Source organism: Bidens hawaiensis, unplaced genomic scaffold, assembly GCF_021521415.1.
Source record: "Bidens hawaiensis isolate Kalapana, Puna unplaced genomic scaffold, B.hawaiensis_p1.1 tig00044732_1, whole genome shotgun sequence".
In the NCBI taxonomy this organism is placed as follows: domain Eukaryota; kingdom Viridiplantae; phylum Streptophyta; class Magnoliopsida; order Asterales; family Asteraceae; genus Bidens; species Bidens hawaiensis.
The window spans coordinates 114238-125026 of NW_027497944.1; the positions used below are offsets into that span (position 1 = coordinate 114238).

Here is a 10789-nt window from a genome sequence, read left to right on the forward strand (position 1 = left end):
GTGGTGTGCCTTTTTGTATATTGAAAACTAGGATAGAGCTCGTGTGATAGACGGGTGGTTAAAAAAATCAAACCAAAAAGTTAATTTTAATAATATAAATAATAACATATCTTGTAAATCTATACCAATTAAGAAAAAGATAAGGTTAATATTAATTCATCACTTGGTAAGATACAAACATTTTAAAAGTAAGGTAGTGAGTTCGATTCTCACCAACAAATTGTAAAAATGAAAACTTGTGTGTAAATTATAATTTTAAAAATTGTTGAGGTAGAATCCTATATGGATAGCTTAGTTAAAGGCATGAAGTGAAAATTGTAAAAATGAAAATTTATGTGTAAATTATAATTTTAGAAATTGTAGAGGCGAAATCCTATATGAATAATTTAGTTAAAGGCCATATGGATTTGCATTGATTTAATATAGTAGTTAGATGGGTTCGAATTTGATATCATAATAAAAGAAAATTGATATGCAATTCTAAACCAAAATTTAAAGATGGGTTTGAAGGATACCCATATACACATTAATCCATTTCTTTGAAATGAGTATAGTTAAATTAAACAAAACCATCAAGAGCATGCCTGAAATTTAAATTTAGAAATCAATCACACCTTAATTACTATAAAATATTTTTTACTTGTTAATGCAAACACAAAATGCTTAATATGACTTAAATTGTCTTATTATATCTAGCTTGGTCCTATCATACTCTTGTTGTATAAAAGAATTTAAGAACTTGTTGGTGTGACGCATTCATGCTCATACCTAAAATCCAAATCTTGAAACCCGTCACATCTTAGCCGCTGAAATCAAATTTTACAAACACAAAACCGTTAATGTTTCTTAAATAACCATATCATTTAATTACATTCACCTCATCTATTCCCATCGTATAAAACCATCAACAACATACCTGCTTCCACAACACCACCACCCCATTCTTTTGCCAACAAAAAACCTTCCGACGAGGCAAAACCTTTACGAACCAAACCCACCGCCTCTCTCCTATCCTTCTCCGCCCAACAAACAACCCGTAAAAAGGACTCCTACCTCGAAAATCTTCAAGTTCCATCGCTCACACCTTGCAGCTCAGCGTCACATCAGTTTCGGATCACAAAAACTTTCATCTTACTTACCCAGACAAATTTACCTTTCTACCCCTTAAACTAAAACACATTACATACCCACCCCACCCCTCATCGGAATCTATGGTAGATGTCTACAAGGACAAAACCACATCCCATCTCATCAATTCATTCATTTAAGTAAATCAAATCCCAATTTCCAATCAATTTCAATCCACTTCTCAATTTCCTCATCACAAATCAATCACCCCCAATTTGCTGTTATCAAAATCGAACAAACGGTTACGAATCATCACAATTCAGGTAACAATTTCACCCCGATCTCTCCGATTATTATGTCTTTACCCGAGATTTGCTCCGATCTTCGTGGGTTTAACCTAAACCCTCGCTTTTTGTACCCGATCCCTTTCATTCGCAGCCCAATTTTATGATCTGATTAATTGGGTCAAACAATTATAAACTTTATTATGTCTGGTTCAAAAATGGTAGTTTTTTATCATGTGGGTGGGTGGGTCTTGGATTTTTCTAATAAAGTTTTGATTTTTGATTCGTAATCTGGGTTTTAATTATTATTATTATTTGATTTTGTTTATTAATTACAAGCAGGCCTGAGAAGTTATTAGCATGCTTAGTTATTAAGATATGGTGTTGAAGAAGAGGATATATGATGGAGGATTTCATGGGTTATTGGCTCCCGTGATACCGAAGGCGCCGAGATCTTTAAGGGTAAATTTTTACATTTAATTTATGAATGTTAGTTAAATGTTAATTGAATGTTAGTTAATGACGTTTTATTTGTTTCGTTTTAATAGAGGCGTGTAGAGAACCGATCGTCTGAAGATGGTGAAATTAGCGGTTTTGAGTTGTTAGCGACGGTGGCCGAGAATTTATTACAGGAACAGGAGAGTGAAAGCTCGACTTCTAGTGTTGGTCTGAAAGGAAAGGACCTAATTAGCAACCGTGAACCGCTTGAAGTCAAAGTCAACTCTGTGACGCCGGATCGTCATGATCCCGCCAGCGGCGCGGAGAGCGAGCATGTTGCTCAACCCAGTTTGAAAGAATCGCCACACTCCGAGAATGATTCTGGTTTGGATCATGCTTCTATTGTTACGAATTCTGGTTTCGTGAAAAAATTCAACTCTAGTTTGATAATGGAAACCATTGAAGACGAACCGGATACTATGTATGGTGTTAAGTTTGGTGATAATAGAGATGAAATGCAAGTCGAGGCCGTGGAGGAACAAAGTGGAGGGTTGACTTCGGTCAAGATGTACAATGTGAAGGACCGTCTGAAACCATCTGTATATACCGGCGTGCCAAACAAGTCGTATGCTAGTGTAGATGTACCCTTTTATAAGGATAGGGGGAATGTGAATATTAACATTAGAGATGATGATGATGAAAAGTATTTTTGGTATAATAACCGTAATAACACCAGATTGAGGGTGTTTGGATCGCGATCGCGTGCAAAATATAGAAGAATGAGGAAAATGATGCCTGCTAGATACTTCCCAAACAGCACTAGTAAGTGGAGTATTATAGATTTATTATGGTATAGTTTCGACTTTTGTACAGCGTTAAAGTTATTTATCTTTCTTCAGGTGGTGGAGTCAAATCATTTTATCATAAAAGGAAGAAGATATACATGAGAGAACGGTTTAAAGCTGATGCTGCAATTAAGAAAAAGAAGTTACTCGATCATAGGTCAAAAGTTTCATATATAAAGGAGGGAAGTTATGAAAGCATGTCTAATTTAGTGAAATTTAGCATAAAGTCCTTCAAAGTTCCAGAATTGTACGTTGAGGTCCCCGAAACTGCAACCGTGGGCTCACTGAAGGTATTATTTATAGTTAAAAACTTAGGAATGACCCGTGAATTTTATTTTTTTTTTAATTTAATATGCATTTCTTGATTATGCAAATTGTTTCTTTTACAGAGAAGTGTGATGGAAGCCGTGAAGGCGGTTTTAAATGGTGAATTACATGTAGGGGTAGTTGTACAAGGAAAGAAAGTTAGGGATGACAACAGGACATTACAACAATCTGGGATTTCACAAAATTCTAACCTTGAAAACCTAGGATTTACGCTGGAGTCTAGTTTGCCGGAAGCTTCTTCGTTTCCTGCGCGGGAAGAAACTCCATCTAGGTACTACATTCTTCATACTTTATTGAATAATTTAGATAAAAAATGGAAATTTAATGGTTATTTGTTAATACTGTGTTGTCTTGCAGGCCTATTATTGATGGGTGTTTCTCAAATTCTTCCTCGGGTCATCCCCCTCCGGTAACTAGTTTGTCCAACGAAATTGAGAAGAATGTTGAAAGTAAAACTTTTGCAACTGAAGTTACAACTCAAGAGCTGGTGGAAGACTCGAAAGCTCTTGTGGTTGTTCCGCCAGTGAATGCTGAGGCACTCTCGGTTCTCCCGCCGAGTGAAAAATCGACCAAAAGATACGAGTTTTCACAAAGGAGAACAAGGAGACCGTTTTCTGTTTCGGAAGTTGAAGCACTTGTTGAAGCTGTTGAAACCCTTGGAGCCGGAAGGTGTGTATATTAATATTTATATAATCAATATAATTATGTTCAGATGATAAATATTGGTTTTAATAAACGTCTAATTGAAATAATGTTTTGCAGATGGCGTGATGTTAAAATGCGTGCTTTTGATGCTGCGGACCATCGGACTTATGTTGACTTGAAGGTAACAAATCTATCTTTTGCAGGTTGGGTAGCGGGTCAGTCTGGCCGGCCTGGTTAAAAAGTTTTCTTTTTAGCTTATTTTTCTGATTTGACCGGGTTGACCTTAATCGAGTTATGGATATCTTGATTTCAGGATAAATGGAAAACATTGGTTCACACAGCAAGCATTGCACCTCAGCAAAGAAGGGGTGAGCCCGTGCCCCAGAATCTTCTAGACCGTGTGTTGGTTGCACACTCGTACTGGTCTCAGCATCAGGCTAAGCAGTCCGCGAAGAGTCAGAAGACTTTGGAGGCTCAGATGTAAAGTTAGAGATGATGATGAAAAATGTTAGTGGGGGTGGGTTAGGAATCTTGATACATTTGGTGGGTCTGTAAATTGTTAGGGAGTGAAAATAATAAAGGCAATCTAACATAAAACTGTAAAGATTGCTAGTCTGATTTGGTAGGTACCTTTGTGTATTTTTGTAAATTTTCTAATGTTTTTTTTTTTAATTTCATTTTGACATTTTAGAATGGCCTGGATTAGTTTCTGTTTCTTGACCGCTTACATTTAAATAGTGTTAAACATGTATCGTGTAGTTACACATGTTGGTGTGAATTTAAGAAGACAACAGTACGATATCCGGAATAAGTGTGAGGAGGGTATCTGGAATAAGTGTTGGAAATTGATTCGGATATCCCATCCTTTTAGGGCTGTCAATTTATGGCACGGACCTGTTAACACGACACGATATGAAACGGGTAGTAGCAGGTTTGGGTTTGAGTTTAACAGGTCTCATGTCTTAAACAGGTTGACGTATTTAAGACATGTTAAAATTCGTATCCTAACAGGTTAAATAGTTGTTAACTTGTTAGTAACCTGTGTAGATTTTTTATTAAAAAATATATATATATACACTCCTAAAGTCATAAACCTAAAGTCATACTTATATACAACATTTCACTCATGTCTGTCAAAACCCGCTATTATTTTTAATGGATGCTATGATTTCCTTTTATAATTTTTTTAATCAAATATGTTATAGATTTGTGTTTTTTTGTTTCATATATGTTAAGGATTGTGGTTTTTTATTTCAAATATGTTATGGATTATGACATTATGTATTAATTAAGACTTTTATGTTTGTTTTGAAATTTTTTGTTTCATTACACATGTATTATTCATTGTATGTTTAAACAGGTCCTTTAACAGGTCTTAACAGGTTAACCTGTTACTAAACAGGTTTGTGTTCATGTTTGGAAAAGATGACAGGATTAGTTATCGTTTCGTGTTCATGTTTAGTACCACAGATCATCGTGTCTTATCGTGTTGTGCCCGACATGTTATGACAGCCCTACCACCCTTATTATACATTATAGAGAGTTTGGCACTTACTAGCCTGTTTAGGAGGTTTACCCTCATAACATAAGGCCTTTCACCGGAATAAAGAGGTTTTACCTGTTGGAAATAAATTGGAATTATTAGATAAACTAATTATTAACAAGTCCAAATAGTAGAGATTAATGTGATATCGATACTCTAAAATGTATGGTTAAAAACTTGAACTTTGGTGAAAAGGAGAATGGGCTTGTCCCACATTGATAGAAGAAGAAACTAAGAAGTGTTAAGAAGGATTCACAAGATTATACTCTTGTATGACAAGACACACTTAGTGGCATTAGCAAGGGTGCATAGCACACGACTCGCACGTGCATGGGCGCAATGACACGTTTTTCACTTTGCATCACCACGAGTCACATTAGTATTTTTGTAGGTATGGGACCAGCATGCCACGTGTTAGCGATTGAGCTCATCTCAGTTCAAAGAGTGACATGTGTCTGATGACACATCACACACACTTCACCTACTATAAATAGAAGGGTGTTGGGCATATTGAAGACATAGCATACAACAACCATTAGTTCAGTTCGTTTAGTATTACCAGCTACAACCAAAGTTCGATCTAGTTCGTTTCATTCAAGATCTTGTATATTCTAGTACATATATAGTTCGGGTGCTAGGTTAATCCCGACAGTACATACTGCTTCGACTGTTGTACCCTGGGAGACAGACGAGTTCACCTGGGTGGCCCGAAATCGGTTTTAAGGGACCTTTATTTAACAGAACTCCTCAGCCAACACCCGCTTTATTTGGCTTTATTGTACTCTTTTCTTAGTTTATTTCATGTAATTTGTTATTATGTAAAATTCTTTTGCTTTATATTGTAATCGATATTAATGAAAATTTAATGTTTATTGTTTGTCTTTTGTTTAATACCCATTCCATGAAGCTAAGAGTAGGTTAGAACAGAAGAAGTCTACAAGAAGGCAATCCAATATGGTGTTTTTCCGGCTTGAAGTAATACATTTTGTTTAAAGTGCCTTGTGGAACTTTGTTTCGCTTCATCCGTTCCATTGGAGACGCGATGTTCGAACCTTCTCCAACGGCAAGGGTTAAAAGGCGGAGAAGCATTAGAAATTTCATTCTCCTCCGACACCTAAACGACAAAGACATGTTTAACTAAATGTGTTTTGTTCAGGTGTAATGGACATGTTGAAATCATTTAACACAAGAAGACATGTTTTAACATGATGTTTAGTGTTGATCTTATAAAAATAATATTTAGAGCAGTACTTATAAATGATTGGTTTATTTGGTTGTATATAAAATCATGAATTTGTCTACTTTAAACTGTTTTAAAAAGGGCACATTTCGGCCCTTTCTAGGCCCACATTTGTTGTGCTCAACAAATATTAGAAGTAGATGGTGACATACTCAAACGTTTAATGATGATTGGTTAAAGTTTAATATAAAATAATTCACCCTATGGACCTTTTTTTTAATAAATGCGGGAACACTTACTGGAGCTCACTTGATAACAATCAATATTTTAATAAACTCAAGGCTTATATTTGTATATAAATATAGTAATATGTATAACTTTGGTTAATCGTGTGACACATAAGGTACATTTTATTTATTTAAATTATCACCTTTTGTCCTTTTATATTAATAAATGGTAAATTATTGATCGGATCGAAGATCACAAACTGATGTGCATTTATACCTATAAATCTTCATATTTCTTAATTCAATTGTTTAGATATTTTATCTTAATTCGGTTAGAAGATAAAATATAAGTTACAAGTGGGATATTTCGAGAATGAAACTATCTATGTATCAATTTGCAAATAGTTTTTGAGTAAGAAATTCATTTATAAACTTATCACAATCAACTATTCACTTAAACTGTCATGATCATGAATGTATAAAATGTATGTCATATTTGTCTTTGCTTGTGTATCATACTTTGTTAAAAAAGAAGCGACTTAAAAGCATGCGATACTATTTAAATTGTGACGATAACTTGCGTATGATATTATTATATGAAATTTAACAATTAAGATTAAATCAAATAATTTGTTTTATATGAAATTGTTTGAATTACGTATTTAATAAATAAATAAATTTAAAAGTAAATATACAATTCAACAATTTACATGTAAAATAGTGATGTTTTTAGTTGCTATAGTGATACAAGTGACGTTGAATGATGATAATGTGATTATTGAAGGTGGTAATTATGATGGTAGTTCGTGATTGCTAAGAAATTCGAGTATATATTGTGTAACACCTTCTTCACATCACAAGCCATCATAGTTATTAGACATACACCGTCATTTTAATTTCTTTTATGAGTATGCTATTCATCCTATTTAAATAATGAAACAAATAATAGTTATTAACTTATTACACATATCCCATCATTTTAGTTTCCTTTAGATCTATGTTATTCAACTTATTTAAATAATAAAAATATATCTCCAAATCAATCTTGGTAAATTAAAATGTCTAAACTTATTTAAAGTACCAAAAACTTAAATTAATAATATAATTATAACCTATATATGGATCATCTATGCAGACACATTTTTGCGTTTGTTTACCTAAATGATTCACATGTATACCATACCATTCGATGGCAAGAAACATCGTTTTATTAATTTCAGCCGCTTTAAAACAACTATTCTGTTTAAGAGAGAAAAGATTAGTTTTTTGATAAATTTATCAATGAAACTTTTGTATAATAAAGTTGCATTAAAAACCTCGTATAAGATAAGCATACAACTAAACATGTTATTGTTTTCTGAATGGCACAACTAAATGTGTTACTTATAATAATACCAAAAAAGAAAGAAAGTATCAACTAACATATGATATTCAAGTTCCCTATGTTGCAAGAGATTAACAAGTCAACACTCAACTCAAAACTCCCAAATATCATTCCGTGTTTCCTTCTCTTCGTTTACTTTCTCCCTAAAGCATCTAGGCTTTGTCTCTGGTAACTAATTCTCTATGTATTTATTTACATTTTATTTATTTAGTCTTTCATATTCAATCTCTATTAATGCTCACAAACGTGTTTTTGATCCTGGTAGTATACACACAAATTCACATAAAAATTGTTACACAAAAGTTTACTTAAGTTAAAACTTTGTTAAAAATAAGCAGGTCGCAACGGTATATTCCTATCCAGAAGCAATGAATTGCAACGAATATGCTTCGATTCTATCGGATCAGTATATTCTAAATGTATTGAACTTCAACGAGCCATTTACGGATTGGAATCCCGTGAATCATGTACCTCAATCTGGATTCAAAGATGAAGCTGATCTTCATGAGGATTCTGATTTTAGTGATCTGGTTTTGAAGTATATTAACCAGATGCTAATGGAGGAAGATATAGATGAGAAAAACTGCATGTTTCAAGAGTCCGCCGCGCTTCAAGCGGCTGAAAAATCATTCTATAATGCTCTAATGGTGAAAGATGAAGATCATATTCAAAGTCAAACTCAAAGTCAAAGTCAGCATCTTGCTGCTGAATCTATAGCTCTTAGATGTGATGTTACTGAATCTTGTTATGCACCGAACACATTGATTGGTTTTGATAAATTTGATTCACAGTCTTGGTTTCATCCATCTTTGGTTGATGGATTTGTGGATTCTCCTGTGAGTATTTTAAGCTTCCCGGATATGTTTTGTGATAACCGGTTTTTGCGGTTTCAAAAGATGATGATCAAAATGGAGAAGAAACATGAAACTAGCCTTGTTTCGGATCGGTCTAGAGGTAGAAAGAATCCTTATTTTGAAGATCTTGTTGAAGATGAAAGGAGTTTAAAGCAGTCTGCAGTGTATAGCGAGCCAGCCGTTAGATCTAAGATGTTTGATGATGTGTTGCTATGCGGTGGAGCGAAAACTCACCCTTCTCAATGTGAGTTTGCTCGCAAAGAGACTGCTAGTAAAGGTCAAACGGGTCAACCCAAGGGGTCAAACGGGGTTAAAGCCCGTGCGAAGAAAAAAAGTGAAGTGGTGGATTTAAGGTCGCTTTTGAGTCTATGTGCACAGTCGGTTTCCACTAATGATCAGCGTGGTGTGACCGATCTACTGAAACAGATACGAGAGCATGCTTCACCAACGGGTGATGGGATGCAAAGATTGGCCCATTACTTTTCTGCTGGGCTTGAGGCTCGTATGGCCGGGTCAGGAACCGAGATCTACAAAGCCCTTTTGTCTCGGCCCACTTCAGCTGTCGATATACTCAAAGCTTACCATTTGTTTCTCGGGTGCTTCCCGTTCACCAAAATATCCCATTTCGTTTCGAACAAAACTATTATGGGTGTTGCCCAAAACAAAACAAAGCTTCACATTATAGATTTTGGAATTCTATACGGTTTCCAATGGCCCAGTCTTATACAAAGACTTTCAATGAGGCCCGGTGGGCCACCCGAGGTTCGGATCACTGGGATTGACTTCCCATGCCCGGGCTTTCGACCGGCCCAACGGGTTGAAGAAACGGGCCGACGGTTAGCAAATTATGCTGAAACTTTTGGTGTGCGGTTTAAGTTCAAAGCGATAGCACAAAAGTGGGAAACGATTAGCATCGAGGATCTTGAACTCGATGATGAAGAAACGCTTGTTGTAAACTGTGGTTACCGGTTTAGAAACTTGTATGATGAAACAGTTATGGTGGATTGTCCAAGGAATAATGTTTTGGATCTTATTAGGAAAACGAGCCCGGAAATCTTTATACAAGGGATTGTGAACGGGTCGTATAATGCGCCTTTTTTCCTAACGAGGTTTAGAGAGGCTTTGTTTTTCTTTTCCTCTTTGTTTGATATGCTCGACGCTACTGTTGACCGTTTGACCGAAGAGCGGATGTTGGTTGAGAAAACAATATGGGGGCGTGAGGCGATGAATGTCATTGCTTGTGAAGGTGGTGAGAGGATTGAACGGCCCGAGACTTATAAGCAGTGGCAGGTTAGGAATCAACGGGCCGGGTTTCGACAGGTGGCGATTGATCGAGAGATTGTGAAGAAGGCTAAAGATTGGGCGGTTTCGGATTACCATAAAGATTTTGTTATTGATGAAGATGGTTGTTGGATGTTGCAAGGGTGGAAAGGGCGTGTTTTGTATGCAATTTCTTCATGGAAACCAGTTTATTGAATGGATATTAATGTATGCAATTTGTTTAGGATTGTAATAAAACTGTTAGTAGCCATTTAACATGTCTCAACTTGTATTGTTACTGATAATGGAATAGATGTAATGTAAAATCCAACAAAATGATTTGTTCAAGGGCTCAGTTTCTGTTGTAAGCTTATTCAATAATGTCATGTTTGAGGAGAAACCAATGAGCCTCTATAATCTGGTTGTGTTAGCAGTGGCGGACACATTAACGGTTGCCACTGACTTCGTTAAGTTTAGGTGCTCGAATGTCTAACAACTCGATAGAGAGTATTATTGTGGGATCCGAGTTTGATGTTTTGGGTTCTACTTGACTACTTAGAACAACATAAAACGATCCTAAGAAAATAAAGGATGAAATTCTACATAAAGTTACACATAAAAAGAATATACTCATATTCAGTAAATCTCACAAACAACATAACCTATCACTGGGTTTTACTTACAAGAATATACGAAAAAAACCGAAAACAACAAAATTTAATAATCGACTTGAG

General features: G+C 35.4%; 1 protein-coding gene and 1 pseudogene across 1 annotated transcript; both read left to right on the forward strand.

The window, feature by feature from the left end:
- Positions 1 to 1637: 1637 nt before the first annotated feature.
- Positions 1638 to 4276, forward strand: LOC143595147 (telomere repeat-binding protein 4-like). Its single transcript, XM_077074256.1, has 7 exons — positions 1638 to 1814; positions 1901 to 2612; positions 2690 to 2925; positions 3025 to 3233; positions 3320 to 3631; positions 3725 to 3788; positions 3921 to 4276. The coding sequence occupies exons 1-7, from the start codon at positions 1731 to 1733 to the stop codon at positions 4089 to 4091; spliced, it is 1788 nt and encodes a 595-aa protein (XP_076930371.1). The 5' UTR covers positions 1638 to 1730; the 3' UTR covers positions 4092 to 4276.
- A 4033-nt stretch (positions 4277 to 8309) lies between these two features.
- On the forward strand, positions 8310 to 10271 carry LOC143595144 (scarecrow-like protein 9 pseudogene; annotated as a pseudogene).
- The last annotated feature ends 518 nt before the right edge of the window (positions 10272 to 10789 follow it).